General features: G+C 44.0%; 1 protein-coding gene across 4 annotated transcripts in view; it reads right to left on the reverse strand.

Moving 5' to 3' along the window:
* The window catches only part of atrn (attractin), a 161,190-nt gene that overhangs the window by 43,942 nt on the left and 91,645 nt on the right, over positions 1–25,603 (reverse strand). For 2 of the 4 annotated variants that reach the window (XM_088919947.1, XM_088919954.1), the window contains exon 25: positions 6,856–6,917. In XM_088919947.1, coding sequence (XP_088776073.1) covers positions 6,856–6,917 — 62 coding nt within the window. Of the gene's footprint in view, positions 1–6,855; positions 6,918–24,167; positions 24,220–25,353; positions 25,581–25,603 lie in introns of those variants that run through there. The other 2 variants (XM_088919965.1, XM_088919961.1) reach the window with 2 other exon arrangements.

The raw sequence follows: 25,603 nt of genomic DNA on the forward strand, positions 1-25,603 counted from the left end.
AGGGAGAATGTGTGATCCTAGCTGCAGAATAATTTTGGTTTTGGTAGTCTTTCTGATGTATGAGTTTGGAAAACCGTCTTTGAGAACGCAGACGGAGAGATTAGAGTGGTCGTGGCCGTCAGAGGTGAAATGAGAAACAATGGGCTTGGAGAGATCTTTAATCTTCACAGCCCTGACGTGTTCTCTGAAGCGGTCTCTGAGTCTCCTTCCTGTTTCTCCAATGTAGATGGCTGGGCATTTACTGCAAGAGATACAGTAAATAAGGTTGCTGGAGGTACAAGATGCCATCTGGGTGATCCGGAATTGTCCTGAGAGGCCTTGAATGAGTGTGGTGTTGGATGTGTACTTGCAGGTGATACAGCGTTACAACTGTTCTTTTAAATTTTCTCCCTTCATTGGAAGTTTCATTTCACACCTCTCTACACCTATTTTGACTTTACACCTCTTGATTGGCCTCTCTTTCTGTCCCCTGCTCCTGCCTCTCACTCCTCCTCCCTCCCAGCCTTTGTTCTCCCGCTAAATTACCTTTGCCTACTGCCCTGTCTCTCTCACACCTGAAGAAGGCTCCACAGCCGAAACGTTGTGTTCTCTTTCTTCTTTTTTTCAGCATGGAATAAACTTATTACTTGTTCCATTATAAAGAGAAGCCATTTGTTTCAGGGCTTTCTTAAGAAGGGTGCCAATAACCACGTGGAAGCATATACTTTAACACTTGCAACCACTTGACAGACCAATCCATATCACATATCTGTGTTAACAACGCAGCCCTGTTCCCATAATTTCCAACTGTCCACCTTGTGTTGCCGAGGAGGCAGGCAGCAGATGAAGAGGACATCCTGCTGCTGACATCTCCGGCCACAAAGCCCTGCTGGACAGACAGAGCTATTCAGGACTCTGCCCTTCCCTCCTTGCCACTCACTGGGACAGCAAGTCAAACAGGTTTCGTTTTGACAAAAAAAAAAGCTTTACAATCAATCTGTATTTGTGATCATGAGATCAACAGAAACGATTTGCTGATGATTTGCCAACCATTTGCTGCAGATCCTTGAGTTCCTGAGGTGCTCCTACCTCAATCTGTTACTTCCTGAAATACATATGTAGTTGGATTTAGTTCCAGGGCCTGTCCTGGCAGGTCTTTTATCCCAACGAACATTCTGGTTGCCCCGTCTGTATGCTTTGGGTCAGTGTCATGCTGCATGATGGAGCATCACCCAGTACGTACAGAATAATTTTCTTCTACATAGGCAAACAAAATTTCCATAAGCAGCCATAGATGCAATTGCCTCCACCTGGCTTCAGGTGAGGTGGTGCTCTTTGGAGCACCTGCAGTTCCTTTCCATACACTTTTTTAACCTTTCCATCACTTTCCTGATGAAACCACCCCTGTTCCAGATCGCGTCATTGCTGTTTGCTGCCTGGTGGAGGAAGGGCCATGACCTGGACAGGCGGGACTCCTCTGGAGCTGAAAGCGACTGACAGGGCTCAATTGCTCAAAGCTCAACAAGAACACCTGTACCTGGATCTGCGCGCCACTGAACTGAAAGGCAAGCAGGCCCAGGACAGGAAATAGGAGGTAGGTATCCATACTGAGAAACTGTCATTCAATGGAACCAATTCACTGGTATCCTTTAAAAAGTATCTTAATGAGATGCTGGGATTAATAAACTATTAGCAGCCAAAGGAACATGAAGTCTGATCAAGCTCCTTTCACTTGGAACCTTTTTTGTGCTCTTACATCAGGTACACTGCTGGTAAATCACACCAGCACTTTGCTATGCAGTTAACAGCCCTTCACATACATGAGTACTCATGGAACTCCAGAGGTTTGTTGATTTGTTTTTCTTTTCATAGGAAATTAATGTAGTTGTCCTTCTCCTTTAAAAAGCACTGGGTCTCCAAAGTGACTCATGCAGAAAAATCTTGAGTCCTGAAATAACTTGAGCTCTATGGTCATGGATACGAGTCTGGGTCATGTGACTAGTTGACTGTGATCAGGACACCCCAGTCCTGATGGTCTGGTGGCGCACAACCGGGTGAGTGCCGTTGAGGGTGGGATTAGTTTGCCAGGGCTCGCGCCAGTCCTCCAATCAGTGCAGAGTTTCTAGTAGTGGGCTGTGCTTCCTGTGCTGTGTTAAAAGGAGATTGGCTGGAAGGTGAGGCTGAACAGAGGAATAAACTTCCTTGTTCTCCCCTGTGTGCAGTCACTGGGATCACCGCTGTGAGCCAAGACACAAAAACCACAAAGCTGGCAACAAAAATAATCGCTGATTCTATATATATTTGAAAAATTGTCTGACTTTGCATCTGTTTTAATTATAACATAACTAGCTAATTCTGAATAAACAACAATGAAGAAAATGGGGAATGAGGAGAAATATTCCTATGAGGCATGCAAAAGAGTTCATGATATACTGTATATGTATTATTCTGGGGAAAAAAGAGGTAACAGCCCAGAGATTCATGCTTCATGAATGGTACTCAGTGCATTTAGGAGAAGCCAGGCATTTGGCAGGTTGGGACTAAAGTTTAGAATTCCCTTTAGTTGTAACTTTAGAAACAGAAGAAGTCTTTAAAAAGTCCTCCAGAAAACAAACTCTATAAAATCAGCTTTGTTGTAAGTTCTCTGGGCTCAAGGACTCTGTCAACCATAATTATTCTCTCAGCATAACAGGAACTTTACGTGGACACTACCAATCAATGGATGTGAATGACCACATTATAACAGAAGTACTCAAAGAAATCAAAATCAATCACAGCCGAAAAGTCCTATTGATCAAGCTTAAATAGCACTGAAGTACCTGTGCTTAATTGCTCAGTTAAACAAAATAGTCTGCATTTGCAATCAGCTCAAAATTTGATCAAAAATTACCACTCGAATTTGTAAACTATGTTGCAACCTTAAGGTTAACACATTGGCAAAACACATTAATAAGCCATGTTAAGGATGTTGATTCGGAATGTTTTCTAGGCAATAAACAACTTTCTCAGCCTGCACTGATTGGCTCGAACCCTGAAAAGTCCCCACCATTCTAACCATTTCACCACTTAGGGCTCTCAGAGCAGAAGTGAGGTCTCTCCACCCACAGAACGATCACAGTGGAACTAAGCAAGGAGATTCTGCGGAAAGTGAAGTCCCAATAAAGGAACCACTAAACATCACATCTGTAGGCTACAAGTGTTATACGTTTTTATCCAACTTTTTTACTAAATTCCTATTATTTTTTTAGTATTATAAATTGTTTTAAATATATTTTTGCAAAGAATGAGACCATTGTAATTATTTTATGCAGAGAAACACCAGGCAGGATGCAACAGACTATCTGAACAGATGCATCTTTATGTCTTTTTCCGAAGAGAAACTTGTCCCATCCGGATGCCTACAGGAATGGTTAAGCACTGTTCCTGGTGAAGACGCAGTCTGGATCACAGCAGCTCTCAGATTGGGCCACTGGCTGACATCATGCCGTTTCGCCACCGTCTTGACACGGGCGCCTGTGCTTTGATGGCTGTCCTGATGCCAGAACCTATTATGTAACTGTGGCTCACAGGCAGGCGTGCAGAGCAGGCAGCAGCCTTTGATTGTATAAGAAAAGGCTCCTCCGGGCGGTTCAATTATTGAAGGTGCCCCAGAGCTGTATCTAAAGAGCCTGTGTAGGATGATGAAACAGAGTCTATCATTGCAGCTCACTCATCCCTGGGGCTCTGGTGCCTTCTGATAGAAAACAGTATGAGAGAAGCATGGGGGGGAAATTGCATTCCCAACCCCAGACAGACAAGTTCACAACTGTTAGGAATAATTAGTGCACAAGTCACACTGCTACGCGATTACATTCTCCTTCGTTTGGTGTCTCTCCCACATTATCAGCTGTGGTCGTTCGTGTTACATAAAACCCAATATTGCTGCTCAACATCTGACATAAACAGATGTGACTCTGACCATTACTGAAGAGCTTAAGAAAAGTCCAAACACGAGGAGGCCACTCCCAGCTGGCCCTGTTTGGAAGACAGCAGTGAACTGATCCACAGATCTCATCTACATGTTTCCTGGGGGAAATCAAGGCATCGGCTTCAACATGGCAGGGTAGCTTGTTACACACTCTAACAACCATTTGTGTACAGAAGTGCCTCCTGTTCTAAAAAATTTCACTTTGTGTGCTCTTTCAGAAGCTCGTTAGGTTGACTTTGTCTTTATCTTTGAGGATACTGAATATTGTACCAGGTCCCCTCACACTCTTATTAAGATTAAAAAGGTTCAGTTCCTCCAACCTTTTGTCAGTCACACTTCAGCTTCTGTGTTGCAGCTCTGTTTAACTGAAATGGAGACATGAAAGTCTTAAATGAGGGAGTCCAAATCCTCATACGGGCCACATAGTACTTCATTTCGACATGGAGACCAGGCCCAGGTCTGAAGAGACTACCCTGGTACTACTCAGGGATCTCTCCCCAAGCTTCTCTATTCAATGTGCTGCAAGGAAGTAGTTGGACTCTACTTTAACTTTGCTTCTTTTCTCAAACATCACAGAAAAAAGAACCAGGCTTTAACCAAGATGAGCATGAAATACCCAGAGGATAAGCTGTATTTGTAGTTCATTTTTTTTACTTCAGAGCTTCAAACAGACACCTCTCCTTTAAAGCCACGAAGTACAACTTGTAAAGCTATTTATTAGCAAATAATTCTCAATCTTTCAGCAACAGACAAAATAAAAAAATCACAAGAGACTTAGAAAAGGACAAGGTCAAACTGAGTGCAATATGTTATAATCTCCTTTTTAAAACAAACATTTATAGAAAATGATGCTTCCCACCATAAGCTTTTATAGCTAAAAGTATTCCTGTCAAAGTCACACTGATGCTAAGCTGAAGGACAAGTGGAATCTACCCAAGAGCGCTCACTGAGCAGCCGAGAAAAACCTACATTTACAACCTCGGCTTTCTTCTCCCCTCCCATATAAATTCAAAAGCCTCAAATCACCCAGGATGAAGCCCACGCTACCTCTCACATTTCGCAGTTAAGCCAGTGGCAAAACAGGGAGATCAATTCATCGCTCTTCAAAAAGCCACAGGATCAGCTTTTCAGTGGTGTTTCAGGAAAACTACCCATTCTTTTAAATAAACCCACTGGATCAAGAGAAAAGAAGATCGCTCATGTTACCTGCAGCTCCCATTGAGAAAGAGGCACCTCGCCCCCTTCCCTGAGCAGCAGAGATTCCAGCTCCCTCGGTGATCACACTGCAGCTCTCAGGCTGATAAGCACCTGATCTGGCTGAAATAATTGGCAGCTAATAAAAGTGTCCATGCCAGTGCCCCAGTCAGAGGCAGATGCAGTATTTATCCCTACTGAATTCAAGACCATTACAGCATCCACAAAGTCCTGTGAAAAATGGAAAAGATGAGTGGAGAGGAAGGAGTTTCTCTGTCCAGATTATGCTTGGACTGGGATGTCTCAGCACAGCGCATGTTTAACTACAGTGTTTAGCATCACAAACAAGCACTTGCTCTGCCCCAGCAAGGCCAACAGCTGCTCCCATAGAACTCATGATGCACCCCTGCTGTCGGTCGTTGTCAAAACAGTACTTCAAAGAGAACACGCAGGCTTTTTTTAAACTCACAGGCCTGGTACCAATGAGTCACTTTTTTTCACACATCATGTTTATTATTGCTTATGATTAACTGATATTTGGGGAAAAAATAGGATCCTGGAAGGATGAACCTGCTTGTCCCTTTACATTCCATCACCCACACAGCACTGGGTAAAGTTTGTGTGGTAAAGAGTTAAGAATCAGAAGTGGAATAAATTTCAGAAGCACCGCAACACTTCTGATTCTTAACTCTAGCAAGGACTGTGATGCTCCAGGTCCGGACACATGGGCTCCCTGGGAGAAGAGTACTGTGCTCCCGAAGGGCAGGAGGAGCTCAGCACCTCGGGGACCCCATCAAGAACTAGACTTCTGGGGGTCACAGGACAGACAAGAAGAGGTAACAAGGTTAACCTCCTTGTAATCCAACTCTCTCCTATTGTCTCTCCACTCTTTGGTACAAACTGGACAAGTCAGCCCTCAGAGCCAAGGTCATCAGTAATAACCTCTTGAGAGAACTACCACCCAATGAACAGAGGCCTCCACACATGCAGCTTTATGTCTTTAATTTAAAGAAGCTGTCAGTATTTTCAGTAAGTGCATTTTAGCACTTTACAGTTATCTTTTGATCTTGACTATTCGTACCACTCAAATTATTATTATTGGTATTAGTGTCTTATCTATGATTCTCTCAATTTCTTATTTTCTCCCTCTGCTTGAGGTTGGTGTGGCACTGCGCAGAGACCAGGGCAGCCTGCACTGCAGCTACAGCACAGCGCATCGGCACTGCGCAGAGACCAGGGCAGCGTGCACTGCAGCTACAGCACAGCGCGTCGGCACTGCGCAGAGACCAGGGCAGCCTGCACTGCAGCTACAGCACAGCGCGTCAGCACTGCGCAGAGACCAGGGCAGCGCCGGGCTCACCAGCTGCACACCACTCTTATCTGCGTTACCCAGCTGTGAATCACGATGAGCTTCAAGGAATCTGCTCACAATCCCAATGGTACAGCAGCTCACAATGTTAAGCACGGACTTAAAAGAAGAGCAGAAAATGCACAGTAGGACACAACCAAAATGAAATGATCAGAAAAGGCTGCTGTAAATTGTATTTTTAAACCCTGCAGTGAAAACTATAGCACTGCATGGGGAACTTTCAGGAAATGTTTGTTAATGCTGAGAGGTTTGGTTTGAGCTGGAATTCTTTCATCTCAAGAGTATTTTTTATAAGCCACTCGCTATAAGTTTGTGTGTGTGAGGGGGTTGTTGGTACAAAACTTACCTGAAGAACGTTACAAAGAACTGCACCAGGTCCATGAAGTTACTGTGCTGGGAGAAGGCAATCTGTCAGAAAGAACAAATGAAAATAAATAAATCATTAAAAACCTTCAAGAACACCTAGATACTGCATCTGATCAGATCTGATCTCAGATCCTTAGCTACTGAAGGCTGAACAAAGATGCAAATTTGGAAAGAAATGTGCAAATTTAGAAGATGGCAAAATGATCTTGCTTTACCACAAGGGGGCAGCAGCTCCTTCAGAAAATAACTATCTAGACCCTAATGTACTGTGCACAATATTCTAAACGTCTTAATAGCGCATTGTACTTTTAAAAAGACATCACTTGATTTAAATGCTTTAAATGTTACACTTTCAACAATATTTACATTTTTTTATTATTGCTTCCATGCATTGTTCTGAACATAAAATCGAGAACAGCTAAGCATTTTTCATTAATAGCTTCCTTCAAGCTCAGAGTTAACCTTTTTGTATTCATCCTGCGTGTTTTTACTACGTTTGCAATATTCTGAAGCCGCCTACATTATCTGCCAGGTGTCTGCCCTGTTTTGAATTCTAACTAAAGATATATATTTTTAATTTCCTTTCCTGCTTCAGGAGTGTTTCCTAATCTGCGTATTCTGGTAACATCTGTGAACGTCACTAGTTTCCCAACTATACGAGAATCTCTTTGCAAGAAATTCACTTGGAAACACTGTCCGTGTTATAGGTAGGTCATGAGGTAAGGGAATATGGGCTGACATTTCACTGACAAGCTGCAAATGAAAGAGAAAACTGCACCAGGTAGGACGTCAGTACATCTCTAGTTATCCAAGTGTCAAATTATTATTTCAGGAGTAAATGCCAACCATTTTTAGAGCTCTACAGCACTAAAGGGGTCTCAAGGAGACAGCACACAGATTCCAGCACCAATTTGATAAGCTCAAAGATTTCTGCAGAGGCCGATTTAAGGACAGGGTCAGTGAAAACAAACACGCTGTGAGGGGAAGGAGGAAATCACCATCATTAAAACTGAAACAGGTTGTCTCAGCAAATGCTTTTAAAGCGCTGGAAAAGGCAGAGAGTTGTGACAGAAAGAGCACAGCATCAGTATGAAAGTGTGAGCTCATGTCCAGAACGCTCCATTAAGAGCTGTGCCATGTGGTAGAGACTCATGGCAGCAGAACTGCCTTCACAGACTATTAGCCTGAGAGAGCTGGACACTTCACAGCAGCCAGGGGGCGCTACACTGAGTCTCTCACCAGAGCGGAGCAAGCCAGCTCTTTGCTTGCACTCAGGTGCTGGTGATTCTCCACGAGAGGGAGGTAGCCCTCCGGATCTGTAGCCCATTCGCAGATGGACTCACAAAGACCCGGGCGGGAGCACAGAAAGGGCCTCTTCTCTGACAATAGCTCGCTTCAGCCCAGCCACTGAAACAGCACACAGGGCAGCCAAGAACACTGCTGAGGAGCGCTGAACACATCTCTAGCCACACATTGAGGATAATTATAAAAGGTTGTATAAAGCTGGATTTATGTAGCACTTCGCATCTCAGAGCACTTCAAAGTGCTTCAGGTGTAGGAGGGGACCCCTCATCCCTCACTGAGAGGCAGCTACTGGCTGGGCGACACACGATAGCTATTCTGCAACAGCAGCCCAGGGGGAGAAGCAAGAATTAAATTATTAAAAATTAAGAATGAAAAATGAACTGTAGGGAAGCCATACTTAACAAGGCCAGTAGGTATTTAGCCAGGACACCAGTGTTAGCACTCATGCTTTTAGAGTTGGGGGATCCTTAATGATCAAATTGTGATGACCTCGATTAAGCAGTTCATCAGATGGACAACCTGAAGGAGGACAGCCCCTACTGCAGAGTGTCCTTAGTCTTTATACTCCATTCTGGTCTGGGAGGAACAGCACCACCTACTGGCACAACAGCGCCACACACAGCAGACACCTGGGTTTCCCTAGAGGTCTCCCTTCCCAGTACTGACCAGTACAGCCCATGACCCGACAAGATCAGGCTACTAGGTCACAACACTGCCACCTGAAGGCAAGGATCAGCTTCCACAAGAGGCTCAGCAGTCTGTGATGGTCTGCCTTCATGTGCTCTACCTCTTTGCACTCATCTGAAGCTGCATCCTGAATGCAGATGTGACCAGGAACAAGTAAAGGATTATTCCAGCTGAAAAGAGGAAAAAAACAACGTTTCAGCTGCAGACCTCCTTCCACTTGCACCCAAAGGCGGCTCCACAGCCAAAATGTCGAGTTTCTTTTCAGCATGGAATCAACCTGACACCGCCACCTGCTTGAACTACTACAGATATAACCAGCCATGTTGCCCATTGAAAACATTCAGAAAGAAGTTCAGCCTCACTGTTAGATTAAAAGTTCACCTCCGTGTCTCTCTACGGCAAACGTCTTTGATCCAGGAAAATTTAAATGCATTTCAAAATCAATCAAGCATCGGCCTCAAATTACTAATAGGAGCTAAACGCTGGAAACATCCCCCCTCTCTATGTGGGCTGAACTCCGTGAGTTAATAGAAAACCTTAATTAGATCTCACACTTTCTGTTTGCACAAGTGGAGTAAGCCTATTGAGTCTCATCTCTTTCTGCACTTCCCATGGTCCGATTACTGCTGCTGCAATTGCCAACAGTCAGTAACGTGGCAGCAGCTACGGTGCTGTGATTTTTAAGCATCTCTGATGTGCTTGAGCTCGGTTTGAAAGCTTGAGCACATGTTAGCAGCTTTTAAAAATCAACCAAGGACTTGAATGTTAAAGAATGTTAATACATCCAGCTGTGGTTAGTACCGATAGAGTGTTATATTGACAGCAGCGTATCTAATTACCTCTATTCCAGTGGCTTTCGGTGAACGGAGAGCTAGGCTCTGGGAAATACAAACTGGCATATTCTCACAGTGTCACACTGCCCCCTGCTGCCACAAACACCAAGAGCTCAGAGCAGCCCGACTCCCTCTGCCACCCTCATCTCAGACTCACAAGGAGACGAGGGAACCACAGCAAAGACTTCAAACTGATCTTTACCCTTTCTAAACCACAAAGACAGCTAGATACAATCCTACACAACTATAACAAAACACCGCAGATTAGTGCAAGAATAAAACATTAGAGGAAAGTGAAACTATCCTGCATGGAGACAACATTTACAAAGCTTGGTGAGGGACATGAACTGCAGTGTTTTCGTTCAAGACACTTATCAACCGGTAATATCCAGCCTGTTCCTTTAATTAGTCTGACAGGTCTGTAAAAAAAGAACTCACTGCTGTAACAAATGAACCCAGCTCTCACTAGTTAAGGTGGATATATCAAGTTAATATTTCAGAAGTGTAGTCCTTTTGATCAAGATCAAAAAAGTCCAGGTCCTGTAACCTGTCAATGCAGGAGGAAGATTATTCCTATGATCCCAAGATTGTACCCGTTTTGCTCTCCTCTGGACAGATACATGAGCAATAAAACCAAAATATTTATGCATGGTGATCACCAAAATTTTACACAGTCCATTTTACCATTTTAACATAAGTCAAGCGTGTTATGTGCCCTGTTCATGGCTCCACCTTTGTAGATGAGGGGTCTCCAGTCCTGGTCCCGGAGAGCCCCAGTCCTGTAGTTCTTTCAGGTCACTATCAATCCGAAGGTCTCTAACCCCGTAATTCCTATAGGTCACCCTGTATCACCTGTTATATAAAGATGAAGTACACCTGTTCAAGCAGCTGAAGAATGAAGCCAGTAATGTCTCAATGAAGGGAACACTGTCCTTGACTGCTGAAGGATATTATGATTTTTGCCAAAACAATCTCTAAATTACTTAACCATTGTGAAAGTGTTCCAGGTGTGTAGAAAATGACGATTTAAACTATAAAAACTGTTGGACTAGGGCTCTGCAGGAACAGGGTTCAAGACTACTGGTCTAAAAAGGTATAAATGAAGTGGTTAAGGTGTTTATTTCAACTTTTTTATAAATTCTTCAAGATGAGCATTTCTCCTTTAGTTTCTATAGTTTGGGTATGTGTTTTATAAATATATTTTTTAGCTGCACATAAACTGCACTTATTTACATTAAACATTGTTGTCGGATGTTTGCCAAGTCTTGGCTTAAATATTTTTGTAGCTCCTATGCAATAATGATCACTAATTCTCCTGATCTGGTATCATTTGCAAACCGAACTAGTTTGCCGTTTCAGAATCTAGATCACTGACAAATTAGGAAGAGCACTGGTCCCAGTACAGATTCCTGTGGTACTCCACTTATTACATCATCCTAATTTGAGTCATTAGTAAACTCTAATCTGTACCCTGTCATATGGCAAATAACAAATTCTTATTTCAAATACAAACACAACCTGGAATGCTAAATGCTGGCAATTTGAGAAGGAAACATCATTGAGGAACTTCAAAAGCCTTCTGAAAATCTAAATATATATATTTCTGTCTGTCAATTTATTAAACACGACGTACCTTTTCAGAATTTGTGCCACTTCTACCATTCTGCCACTAATCCCAGTGCCATTCAGATGATCATCTAGGTTAGTTCTAATTGTTGTTTCTATAACCTTCCATGTAACAGAGCAAACTGGTCTGTAATTACTTGGTTCAGTTTTGCCAAAAGGCGTACAGTTACCAATTTTCCAATCAGTGGGCATTACTCCTGTCTTGAGAGACATGTTGGAAGTTTGTTACTGCTCGATAAGTGACGTCTGAAATTGGCAGAACACAATCGGGCCCCTATAGTGTTTTGAGCACTTATAGCACTTCTACCTTTTCTATACTTATAACATTCAATACAGAATTTTATTTTTACTCAGCTTGAGACACTGTTTCTTTCTTTCTTGGTAACAACTGAGCAAACTATTAATATAATACATTAGCCCTGTGATTCCTGGCCCTCACCAACGTTTCCCATTTTTAAAATTTGAGATGTTTTACATTTACTCCCTTGCAATATGGTCTCTCCCGTGACAATTTGAAGAACTTTCTTGCTCCCTAAACCCTTCTTATTTAATCACCTGGGCCCCTGCTTTCCTAACTCTCACTCACTCATGGGACAGATCTGCACTTCAAGCAGAATATCATTAAACTGTTGCCATCAGTTCTCTACCAACGCCATATCTATCCTCTCCCATTTCACCTCCCTTTATCTATCCTCTCACGCCTTCAAACTGCAAACCCGTGACTTGAACTCTACCTTTAGTCATGATTGTAGTTCCCAATTGGTTTTCTCACCTGTTTTTTTCACTCTATTGTGATTATCTGAAAAGACCAGATCGACACAACTGTTCTCCCTAAGGTGCTTAGACAAACCAAGTAAGCAAGCTGTCATCAACTATGTCTACCACATCAGTTTCAAATGCTTTTGCACACACATCCCTGATTTCATTACATAAGTCCCCAATATGACCAACGTCTGAACTGATTTGTAGCCATACTCTAATACAATGCACTGTGACTGTTTTCTACAAGTCTAACCCACACAGATTGTGAAACCCATGATTCCTCCAGACTAACTTCCTGCACTTGAATACGGTTATGGATGTATGTTGGATTATCATTCTTCTCTCTAGGAAAGACTGCCCGCTGATGTTGCACTCATCTCCATCACTCTCCACTAGCCACGTTTCAGTGATTCCAATTAACATCAGAACCAACTCCTCACACAGCTGGCTCCATTTCCTGTTTCCATTTATGTTTCTAATACTCCCGAAAAAAAGCTTTAACCTAAAGTACCTACTCCTTCAAAGCTTTGTTTCCTCTGTAAGTTCTTAAATCTACTCCCTGTGTATTTCTCGTTGATTTGTTAATGTTTTTGGATTTCTTTGGTCTTGTCCCAGCTGGCTCATTCAGATGAACAGTAATTGATCAGTTCTGTCTTCACCACACCCTGTCCTCAGTCCTGTGTCGTGTTGAAGGATTCATATTTGCCGTCCTCTACCTTGTTTTTGATTTGTTTTGTAGACTGCCAGCTAACCCAGCTTGTAAAGGTACCTAGCAGTATGCTCTTACAGACTTGTTCATCTGATCTAATTAAAGGAACAGGCTGGATAGAGGTTTTTTGACAATAGTGACTATAATCTAGTAACTTTTAATATGTACCTCATACCACTAAAGCCTGAATTTTCTCATTTCTATTTTTAATTTACCAAAGTAGAGTAGAAAGAAAAGAGGCAGAGCAGAGAGATTCAGAGTCAACAGAAGAAGCACAGTTATGCTTCAAAACAAGTTAAATGCTCCACAAGACATTCATCCCTAAAACAATGACATCCAAGTCTAGGAAAACATGGCTATATGTTTTCCTAGAAAAAAAAACAGAAAATCAGAAACTGGAAAAAAAAATCAAAAGGAAGAAGCCGCTTTTACAGAATGTGCCCAATATTCAAACAAGAAAGAAAAAAATGCAAACCTTTTTTCAGTACAACAGCAAAAAAGCTGTGAAAGAAGAAGTAAATCACTTCTAAGATAATAGGGTTTAATTTTAAAAAAGTCAAATAAAAGGGATCCAGGAGTATTGTGTAATTTTTTAGGTTCTGTATGGATAAGGGCATCTTCAAACTTATAAAACTCTGGAGCCCGATGGTCCAAACTGAGGGATATTATTCATTATTATTACTTTGGATATTTCTCATTCTCACTTAGGGTGGGGACTATACCCAGAGACTGGAAAATTGCAAATAACACCAATCCACTAGAAGAGCAATAGAACTGAACTAGGAAATTACAGACCCATCAGTCTTCCAAAACTGGAAAAGTTGTGGAAATGACACAGCTGAACTGCAGAACACTTGACATTGTAACAGACAGCCAACATGGATTTGTTGAGAGGTGGTTTTGTTTGCTTTACTAGATTTCTTTGAACAAGCAAATAGAACAATTAATAACACTAAAGCAATGATACATTTTCATTTCCAGAAAGTATGACTAATACCCCTCATAAAAGCTTCACTGTCAAATTAAAAGTCATGGGAATACAAGGTAATGCAGCACACAGATTGAGACTGGTCAACAAACAGGAAACAGTGCATCATCTCAAGAGGGCATGAGCTTTCAGCACGTAAGCAGGTGTCCCACAGGGATCATAGGGGGTGGCAAACAGAAAATTTGGAAAGAGAATTACAAAGAGTTATTAATAGCAGCTGTAGTTTAACAGACCCTTACCCAGGGTGACATACAATTTAAGACCAGAAATGTATATGCTCAAGGGTTCTAATGCACTGGAAAGGCCTCGTTTAGAATACTATGTTCAGACACGGCACCAGCAATAGCCTCAGAGCAACAAGACTGATTACTGGTCACAGGGAATTATACAGGCAGGTTAAGGGAGCTAACTATTCTGTTAAGAACAAAAAAGATAGAGATGAGACTCGATTCAAATATGTAATACCCTAAGTGGTACTGACAGTGCAGGTCAAGGGACTATTTCAAAATCAGTAGTAAAACAGGGACAGGTGGACACAAATGGAACTGAAAGGATTTTTTTTGTTCTTGGTGCTAAATAAAAAGCTTCTTCACACCAAGGGCCCCCCAGCAAGGTGGCTAAGGCGTACACTCTGGGTTCCTCCAAGAAGAAGACTGACAAAACTGTCGATTCACTTATTAACTACTATATTAACCTTTTTAGTGATACCCGTGTTACACTGTTATCAGTGTTATCTGTACCAATATTGGTCAGCTTCTCATGGTGTAAAGGTAAACCAAGTTTCTCCAATATGCAGGTATTTCACCACAGTAACCATTTTCCTTTGCATTTAATGTATTCTACACTTACATCCTGTTGTAGTACACAGCTTGTCTGCATTCTCCATGTTCCTTTGTGTTCCTCTGTCCAAGAACAACAGACAAAGCCTCCAGGCCCAGGGCAGACTTGTCAAACAGCATCAGACTGCTCCACATAGCACAGCTCTCTCTGTAGATGCTCTGGCAGACAGCAGGGACTGGTCATGCCTCCTACTTGGATACAATGAAAACTCTGAGGGGCTAAGATTTTCTCTCTAAGCACAGAGGTGGTGCCAAATGCCAGCTACACTTGTCAATTTAGCCACAGAAGACTATCTCAATGCACACATCTTGCTTAACACTGGCCCGCTCCCTCAGCTCTGTGTGAGAGAAGCTGTTTCCCAGCCTTGGGTCACGAAGTGCCGGGATGTCCCGTGGCTCTACGCCCTGAGCCACACGCACCCCCAGTGCACTCAACCCCCAGGCCGTAGACCCCGCAGTGTGAGGGAACACAAATACACAGCCCAGATCCTGGCCTACTGTCCTCAGCCTGGGCTCCACACAGGGAAGATACTTGGAGTCCTTATTTGCATTTTGCTAACCTCCTCGGTGGCAACTCCGAGTAGAAATCGGGACCGTAATCCTGTGCAAAGACCGGTAATCTGAGCACAGCTCTGTCCGAATCCATTCAAAAACTCGGCCAGCACTGAACTCCCGTTCGAGTGATTCGTCAGTCACACTGCAAGAGGCAAATGAGAATTACACAGTAAACTGTGCTGCTGCAACCCATAAAGCACTGTGTGTACCAAACTGCTGTGGAGGTTAAACACTCAAGTCTAAGATGCATTCAGAACAGTAAAAGAGGTGTTTGTTTCATCAAGTGAAACAACCCTGTTTGTTCTTGATAAAACATCTTAAATTATTAAAACCTAGCATTTATCTTTACACCTACGGATGTTACATAACGAAAGCAAAAATTAACGTTGGAATAAAATCAGTTTTTAATATTTGCATGTTAATCTACACAACCATATAATCAAACACCCTGCCACAATTCATCACATGTGCTGAACCCATTTAATTGTCGTATGAACGTGGTTGATGACTAGGGAAGGTGCCATTAAGCCTTAGTGTGTTAATTTCAATCCTGTCATCATCTCCAATCGTGTCTTTTTTTTTTATTTAACCAGGTACATCAATGGAGAACAACTTCTCACTTACACAGACAACCCAGGGACTCACTAATACAGCAGTGCTTGTGTCTGGAGCCGGCCAAGCGCAGCGCTCTGCTCAGTGGTACAACAGTAGTGTCGCATCCAGGATTCGAACCCACAACCCCCTGCCCAGACCACATTGCTGGGCTCTTCTTAAATCCACACGCTTCACTGCTACAGCCAACAACTCTGTTTAGAGCTGGGGCCCGATAAATAATTTAAATAATTTAAATGTTTAAAAATTACTAACTCGACCCCCACTATGTCTCTTCCTTGCTCTAACCTGTTTTCCTGTTTTTTTCCGGCTTTTACATCTGAGCCTGGGAGTGACCACTATTAGCCATGCTACGTCCTGCTTATTCACACCCCGTCCCTGTTCCCTGGTCCCCCCCGTCCCCCGGTCCTTACCCCAGAGGCGCAGCTGACCAGACACGCACTCCCCAGGAAGGCTCAGTGCCGGGGTGTCCCCCGGCTCAGAATGATGGCACTCTGGTCGGGGCCAGCACCCCCCTTTCTGACACCAATAAAGGTTTCCAACGCCAGCAGAATCCTAACTGCTTCTCTGGTGCCCCTTGCGTCCGAAAAGCCGGAGACAAATCCTGTACACTGCTACAGCGCCCGGTCCGATTTGCCCACTGCGTATCTGTGCCCATCACCCATAGGCTGGCCATTCCTCTGTTGACACCTCTGTTCTTGACCGCGGCCAGCGTCTTCCACGCCGGGTCACTCCGGACTGCCCCGCACTGAAGCAGTGGAAACAACAACACATTTTCACGTGGGAAGCAAAATCACAAAAAGTCTTGAAAACTTACACCGACAGCAGCAAAGAGGCAGGAAAGGCAGAACAATATAGCAACAGTGAAAACAGCTTCAGCGTTCATGGCTTGCAGAAAAAAGGCCCACGTACTCGCACCGAACTCAAACGGGGGAGAGAAAGTTCACGACTGCGGCGCGGAGCTGTGCACAGCACAGCCGGGGCCGCCGACGACTGCAGGGGAGAGCGGGAGATGGGAGCAGGGCACTGGGGCAGGAAACGAGGAGGGGGAGAGCCTCGAGTACAATAAAGTGAGAGAGGGAAAGGAAAGCCAAACCACTTTTCTCTCTCTCTTTTTCTGGAACTGAAGTATTTGAAAACAGCGTCTGTTTCTTCCACAAATCCGCCCATTTCCTCTCCCGTTCCCAAAACTAGCTGTGCTATTAAAGGCACAGCTCTCTGCTTACCGAGAGGCCCTGGCAGTCCCAGCTCTGCGAGAAAATCCAATAACCACGAGATGACAGTGTGGAACAGGTCATACTGGAAATATATTTTAACCCTTTCCATCCATCAGCTGCCGTTCCGGTTAGTGTGCGTGCACAAACCCTTGCGGTATTGATCATTACTGAGGCCAAAATCACTTGGGAATGCTTCATCATCCAGATCCAAAACTGAAAGGCTTGAATCACTACACCACCACCCAGTGTTGGGGAATGTTACTTTCAATAAGTAATACTTTAGTGAGAAGTTACTTGTTTAATTTTTAAAAAATACAATGGGGACAATAATTTTAAAATATATGGAGTGTGTATATAAAGTAGCATACCTCTTAAAAGCTATTTCATTAAACTTCTTAATTAAAAGGTAATCCCTTACACAACTAACTTCTAACTGCAATGGGTTACTTTTTCAAATCACTTTTCCCCATCCCTGTTAACAAAGCAGGCAGTTTTCTGGAAGAGGAAATTTAAGTACTAAACATGTTAAAATAAACCACCACACCTCATACAACCTGAGGAAGAATTCCCCAACTGCAGGATAACTCCATGCTTTTCTGGTGCAGCACAGCTAAAAAACCTGTCCCAAACATAACATCACTTTATTTGCCCTATACAATTCTTGCATTAGGAATTCGTCTTTTTGTATACCCCAACTTGCTCTCCATGAAACACAGACAGAAAGAGAAGCTGGGGGTCAGAGCACAGGATCAGCCATTGTACAGCGCCCCTGGAGCAGTTGGGGTTAAGGGCCTTACTCAGGGGCCCAACGGAGTAAGATTCCTCTGCCGGCTGCGGGATTTGAACGGGCAACCTTCCAGCCACAGACACAGATCCTTAGCCACAGACTTGAGATCCTGAGAGTGTTCATCACTTTCAGCCCCTGTTCTGTTGTGCACTTTGTCAGAGCCCTGTGTGCTCAGAGGTGTTGAAAACGCTCTCATAATAACATGCAGCCGAACTAAAGAAGCTCCCAACCTGGACACTTCTCAGTGGACCAACGCCTGGTAATTACAGTGAAGGAAACATCACTGTTTAACATCTTGGTTAAACATACTGAGAGGGCAACAGACAACCTCGAAATATTAATGTTAACGAGTACAAAATTGTTTTGTTAAACACTTCTTGAATGCTATTCAGATCACAGCTTCCAAGTGCGGAAAAGGGTGTTATTGTGAGGAGGAAACGTGGCTCATGCCCCGGGCTGAGCTCGGCTCTGCAGGTTGCATGACTAAGTGCCTGGAGTCATGCATGCAGCAGTCTGTATGACGCACCCCGAGGTCTGTCTCCTGTTGGACACGCATTAAAAGACAAAATGTGTAATAAAGACAACTAATGACAAAAGGCCTGTTTTTAATCAAATAATGGAACGCAGCGAGGACATCTGGCACACAGTCTGCACACACAGCTCGCCTAGCTGCTGTCTGTCCCTACAAGCTGAGGAAAAAGGACACTTTCCCTTCTTCAAACACGCGCATTTCAAAAAGCATATTGCTTTCGTGTAACATAAAAATTTAAATATGTAGTGATGATTTCAATTAATTCTACTTTACAACTGTAGTACTGTACTATATTCTTGCTGTCCTGAAAGCTCCAGGGGTGTCCATATTTATACTTTATGCCCTTGTTTTCGGTGTAGTATCTGCAGGTACAGTTAGACAAGCCTCATGCCAGTAACCGGTCACAGGGGTTCAAGCTGTGCACAGACCCTTCCAGCATGCTTCCCATCTCTTGACTGTGGTGAAAGGCCAGGACAGGAGTCACTTCTTTACACAAAGGGGTTGTGGGAGTATGGAACAAGCTACCCAGCCATGTTGTGGAAGTTGACTGGCTATCAAACAGCTGGATGAGAGCCATTCCGCACCTCTTGTGCTCTTCACCTTCCCCTCCCCGTCGGCACTCCCCTCTAAGACCAAGCAGTCAGTTCCAGTCTCCAAAGCATGCAAAACGAAAACAAGTGCATTGTTCCCCTTTTTGAAGATAGCGCAGTTTTATTTACATTCCAAGGACAGCAAATGAACAAGGTGCCTTTGAGAACACGAAGCCCTGAAGAGGAGGCCTGTAATAACAGATTCAACACATTTTCATAGCCTGGGGCCAAGTGAATAAATCTGGTTTGAATTAAGCAGACTGTTACTCCTTCTTTTCGTCCACACAGGGCTCGACCTGCCAGGAGAGCAGTCAGTCACTCGACAGCAGTAACCCTTTCCTCAGCTTTCCGCCCACGAACCCACAGTGCTGGACACAGCCAGAGCCCGCCTCTCCAGTCCGGCAGTCAAAGAATTTTAAAACCACATATACAGCACAAAACACTCCCACGTCCTTGCTTAAAAAGCTTGAACTGGAACACATGAATGCTTTAATATGCATCATGAAGGTGTCAAACCTCCAATGGAGTGAGAAGAGGAGTAGAGGTGTACCCTTTTTACACAAAGGGTAGGGGGGAATGGAACAAGCTAACACGTCATGCTGGATTCTCAGACCAATTAACTAATAAGTACCAAAAGTACTTTTACTCCACAGGTGGAGCGGTGGCTCTGTGGCTAAGGATCTACACCTGTGGCTGGAAGGCTGCCAGTTCAAATCCCACAACTGGCAGAGGAATCCTACTCCGTTTGGCCCCTAAGCAAGGCCCTAAACCCCAACTGCTCCAGGGGCGCTGTACAATGGCTGACCCTGCGCTCTGACCCCAAGCTTCTCTCTGTCTGTGTGTCTCATGGAGAGCAAGTTGGGGTATGTGAAAAAGAAATTCCTAATGCAAGAAATTGTATATGGCCAATAAAGCGATCTCTTAAAAAGAGCTCCCTGAAGGGCCTCCCCACATTGTTAACCATCTGGCACTTTCCTGCAGTGGTGCTGTACCTCCTATACCTTACACTCTCCAACTAGTCTAGCTGCTCGGAGAATCACTTTGGATCCCTTTTCATCACCCCGATTTATATCCCTGGTTACATTAACAACTGGGCTCGATAACCTGTTTTTTAAACACGACTCCTGAGGTGCCAGGCAACATGCCAGGAGTCCTGATGTCTGGATCTTTTCTGGGGGCAAGCAGACCTGAAGACTACCAGCCTCTAGCAAGGCTTCTCACTACCTGCCAGACGACCTCCCAGCGAGCTGGGGTCCCGGAAGATGGCGATCTTTTGGCCCCTAAGGCAGTACTTCCAGCCCTGGTCCGGCAGTGGAATAGCCTGGATTTGAACCTGGGAATGCCAAGACACGGTGCCCATCCTGCCCCGAGCTGCCTGGGAGGCCTGAAAAAAGGCACATTGAACCCGTTCCCTTCCCTTGCTCCCCATGCTGGCTTGTCAGTCCATGATCGGCATCCGGAACATGTTTCTCATCACTATGCCTACACAGTAATTATTTTAACTCGGAGGTGTAAACAGTGTTTAGGAATCAATGCCATATTTGAAGAACATTTTCTAATTAAGACTTAAGCTATATGAAGCTATTTTTTAATGAAGCAGTCCACTCAGCGCTTAGAGCTAACATTAAATGATATCAGCACAACTTCAGTCTTACCATGGTTCCCTTAAGAAAACAGGCGTCACCCCAAATCTAATTGATCCTGATTTCAATTTCAAACAATAAAAAGATGGAGAATCTTCCAGAGCTGTTCTAGCGTAATGTAATCAGTGAAAGGAAGTGACTGTTGCTGCACTCAACCACTTGTCATAACAGACAATATTAATTACTTCACTCCGCACGGCTCTGTCATGGGAACCTGAATGATGCTTTTACAGTAACTCTTATTGTTTTTATTACTTTTGTTTTGAATGTCTAATGACTAATAACTGGTAATCTATGCTGTTAACAATGAAAAAATAAAACATGCCACAGTGATACCAGAGACCACATGGAGGTGCAGTTAACAGGTTTGCTTTCTATAACTGGATGAGCCTTTTGGGGTCCATTCACACACAACCAGACTCCACAATAGCCTCAGACAACCGAGAAAAATTCAAGGAAATAACAGCAAGGGACACATGATATTAAATGGACCCTTTAATGTAACTCTCCACCAGCACAGACCGCTGAAGCTCCCGGTGTGTGCTGTCCCGTTCGTTCAGTAACTACACTCCCCTGCGCTTCAACACGACTTTTCATTCACACCGCTGCTTCCCAGGGAAGGACAGAGCCCAGGCCGCTGGGACTCCTCGCGAAAACCTCACTGACAAGCAGCTCGCTACGGCCCCGCTCTGCGTCTCATCGGGAGCCAGGGCGCCCGCCGACCTCCCCAGCACACCTGGCCACTGGATGCTGCAGGTACTGGTCCCAGCAAGGGCAAAGGCCACAGAGCAAAGCTCTCTGGGACACACAGGACACCATGGACAAGGCAGCCTGTCGGTGGTCAATCTGCCATGACCTAAAGTTGAACTAAAAAGTCTTTACACCCAATCTAATCAGGCAGATGCTGAAACAGCTGCTGTAAGGTTTTCTCCTGATACACAGCTACAAGCTAGCCTGCTCATATCACAGGAGCATGCTAAGCCCTACTATGGCTTACTCCGAGTCTCATATTTACTTTTAATGTCTTCAATGCAACACTCCTGACACTCACTGCTGCACTGTTTTGAGGCGTGCTTAACTTCTGACAAGGCAACAGTCGAGAAACAGTGCTACCCTTCACACCAAAGACACCCAAAAATAAAACATTCGAAGAATTACCTTATCGACTGTAAGTTGCTGAACACAATCCAGTTATTAATAAAAGCAGGCAAGGTGTGAAAAGAAGACAACAGCAGCCCTCTCCAGAGGAGTCCCGTGTAGAGCGCGGATGTCACTCGAGCGCCATGAAGACGCTGAGCGAGCCCTGCGGCTGGGCTGAAGGCAGGCTGGGGAAAGGGAGGGAGCTCGGCGAGGGCCAGACCTCTTCCAGAGGAGCAGAGGCAGGGCTCTGCCTCGCCAGTCTGCGCTGCGCCCAGAGACTCCCAGCGAAAACACACACGTTCGCACGCGCGCACACACGCACACCCTCACGCCCTCTGATCTGGGGCCAGTGGCTGGATCTCACTTTTCAGCAAAGAACATTTTATTACCTGGGTCTGGCACCCATTACAGAGAGCTGCTGTTCCAAGGCTGGGAATGTCGCAATGCTTCACATGCAGCACAGCGGACTAGGAAGGAGGCCGGCTTGCAGACAGGATGGAGCAAGAGGTGGGCTAATTAGCTATTCCAATGTTTTTTTAATAACCGAATGGGCCAAACGCTTTCCTAGCTGGAAGAGCAGCTTCAGTAAAGCCCCTTTTCTCCATCTCCACACATTCCCTGACCCCAGGCTACCCCAGTCAACATCCCTACAGTACCTTTCTGACACCCTCCTGGCTGCGTATGGGCTGCCGGGGCACCTTACACTCACAAACTACAGTTTTATTGAAACTCTTTAGTTTTATTCAAACTCCTAACATTTACACAAGGATCCAGATAGCTTAAAAACAGCATCCTGATATATGTTTCTGCCTTTAAAGTGTTACTATAACTACTATTATGACAATTACTGTATGCCAACACTGCTGTTGTAAAACTAATAGCCCCCTTGGGGATAATAAAGACTCTTTCTCTATAAGTCCTGAAAACCAGAGACATTGCTCACTCCCTTTTCCTGCATTTCTTCAGGGCCCATCTGACCAACCGCAGGACCTCCTTACCAAGTGCTGATCTGAAAACAGGCTGTGTGTTTCTGTCCACTGCTCTTCAGTGAGTCACTGTCCACTGTCCCAGCTCCTCCCAGTGATTCCTCTTCATTGCACAACCAGTCCCGCCCTCCACCAGTACTCGGCGAATTTACACCAGACGCCTCCCAATGTACAAAACTGCTGGACCAGGAAGTTGCTGAACCCGTGGCTTAAGTTGAAAACTACGATGTCTTTTATGTTCTTAAGCAAAAACAGCGGCTCACAAGCGAGTTCTGCAGTGTTACTGTCAGCTCTCCATCTTCTGATCTGAACACTGGAAAAACGCTCCACAAAACACCACAAAGACTAATACAACATGAGCGTACAGGTACAGAACTGTTACAGGACTACAGAAGCGTCTGGACACACGCAGCAAAGCGCTACCGCAACGCACACAAAGGGTGGTGCAGACAGTCAGACAAAGCCACAGCGCTGGAGAGGGGAGAGCTGCCTAGAAGTTGGAATGAATAGCACCAACACGAAGTGAGGCCAACACTGAAGTATTCTAGACATTCAGACAACCAGAAAGAAACAAAAAACACAGAAATGTTTTACACACTTCAACAAAGCCAGGAAATGCAGTCACGTTTTAGAGTGAACATCTGAAGACTTGAAAAAACAGATCATTTTATATACTGTACACGTGTTTATATTCACCTCAAAAGGATTTTTTTTTGTCTGGAGATTGAGGCTGAACAGCTACTCTGCCATATAATCCTGTGCACGGTCCCTCTGTGGGCTGTCCTGCTCCGCTGGGTACGGTCCTTGTCAAGCGTGGCATCACGCGGGGGGGGGGGGGGTGTCCCAGTCTACATTTTGTGTTTACTTGTGTTATCTTTGTCTAATATTTCAATTTGTTTGATGATCTGAAACATTTCAGTGTGACAAACATGCAAAAAAATAAGAAATCAGGAAGGGGGCAAACACTTTTTCACACCACTGTATATAGGTTTTGGGATGTAGGGATTGAACCAGGAAGTAGTCAGAGGACTACTGGGAAAGGTAAGAAGGTTGATGTGTGTGAAACATCTGCCTGCAGGAGGTGAGTCTCCAGATGCTCAAACAGGGACTCACAGAGGTGAAACATCTACCTATAAATAAATTCATACCAATTTCACAAAAGCTGAAGTTCCAAGGACCAGAATCATGTATATAGAACACAAATGAAAAGGGCACCTGCAATCAAGATCACGCATTATAAAATGTGCAACACTGTTAGGACTCACCTTTTGTTCACTTGCTCAGAGGTACAATGTTTTCCAGCACACTTGAATTTGATGCCTCCCATACATTGGGACACTACCATAGTATAGGTACTGTATTAAAAAGAATACAAAACTTCTCCTTGTCTCAGATCCCAGACCTCAAGGCCAGAAAGGACCAGTAGCCACGGATCAGATGTGCTCAAGGTTGGTAACCAGCAAGAAGTCTGTGTTTCCTTGGTAAAAGTTAGGAAGGTGTTACTGTTACCTTTAAATTGAAGACAGTCAGTGTCTAAAAAGCCCAAGAACAAAAGAAAGTTATACACAAGAGGATGTGTATGGACTACAAAGCAAGCATCCACATCATTTGCTGGCAAGAATAGTTCATTTCTATAAATTTATAAAATTGTTTTTATTGAAAGGTATTCCCAAGGCTAGACAGTCAGCCTGCTTGTCAAACGGTCAGCTTTCTACACTCCTGTTTTACATAACGCCTGTAGAAATCACAAATTATTGCATCTGTAATAATGCTAAGAAATACTCAGTGTTAAACATAGTCTCTTGTTTCTGGGGGGTGTATTTGTAGTTGAACAACAATACACCCCCCCTCCTTGTTCACAATGTGTTTGAATGCATTTGAATGGTACATTTCAGAAAACATCTAGGAAGAGCACAAAAACCAACAGGTCAAATTCCTATCTTTGGTACCCCGTTACATTCAATATTGTGAGGACACGTCCAGCAGAGAGGCACCCAGAACATACATTTACCATTAGAGCTACAGAACACAGGCCCAGCCCATGCAGTTGCAGTTCTGTTGGATACCGGAGCAAGAGGTTGTATCAGTGAACACCTTTCGTGCTCTAGTCCCTCATACTGGTACTGGGTTCAGTTCAGGTCAGGAAACTCAGGAACACTAATGGTAAATCAGATTCTTTACATCTCACAGCCAAGGAACTCAATCCTAACAGCTCAGCAGAAACGCCTCTGTTGGACATAGTCAGCAGTTCAACAGTGCAATCACCGGGCTGCCAGATTCAACAGAGGGAACTGTAATTGTTGGGCTGCAACATGCTAGCAACTTGTTTTCACAGCTTCCAACATTCATTTCCACTAATACCAGGCTTGATTCTCTTTACAAGATCAATCTGCCCTCCTTACAGAAAAGGTGTTGTGTGTAGCTTTTCTTGACAGGTGTCAGGCACTTTAATGCAAAAATTTATTTAACGCATGTGTCACTCTCCTTCATTTCTGAATTTGCAAACACAGCTTACAGAATGCAAGCTCTCAGTTTAAGCAAAGCAAGTTTCTTACAGAACATTTTGAAGTCCTGAATCACTGTAAGGTTAGTTGTTTTACCCTTCTCCTAGGTATTTGACCCAGACTGCTCCAGTTACACACCCTGTTGCAGAACAGGGACTCCGGGTTAACAGTGTAAATGAGAAGTTGTTCTCAATTGAGTTACCAAAATAAAAAAAAAAACAAACAAACCATGGCTTTTGTGTTTCCCATTTCAAAACCTAGTCTTATTTCAGTTTTTTCCAATAAAGCTCAGCTTAAGACAATTTATGGAGACAATGTAGGGGTCTCTGATTGTAACAGTGGACTGTCATGAAGCCCTGGTCCCAGCAAACAGCACCCTAGTTCTGTCACCTAGAACAATGCAAACATTTGTT

The sequence above is a fragment of the Atractosteus spatula genome, chromosome 1 (genome assembly GCF_055471065.1).
Source record: "Atractosteus spatula isolate fAtrSpa1 chromosome 1, fAtrSpa1.hap1, whole genome shotgun sequence".
NCBI lineage: Eukaryota > Metazoa > Chordata > Actinopteri > Semionotiformes > Lepisosteidae > Atractosteus > Atractosteus spatula.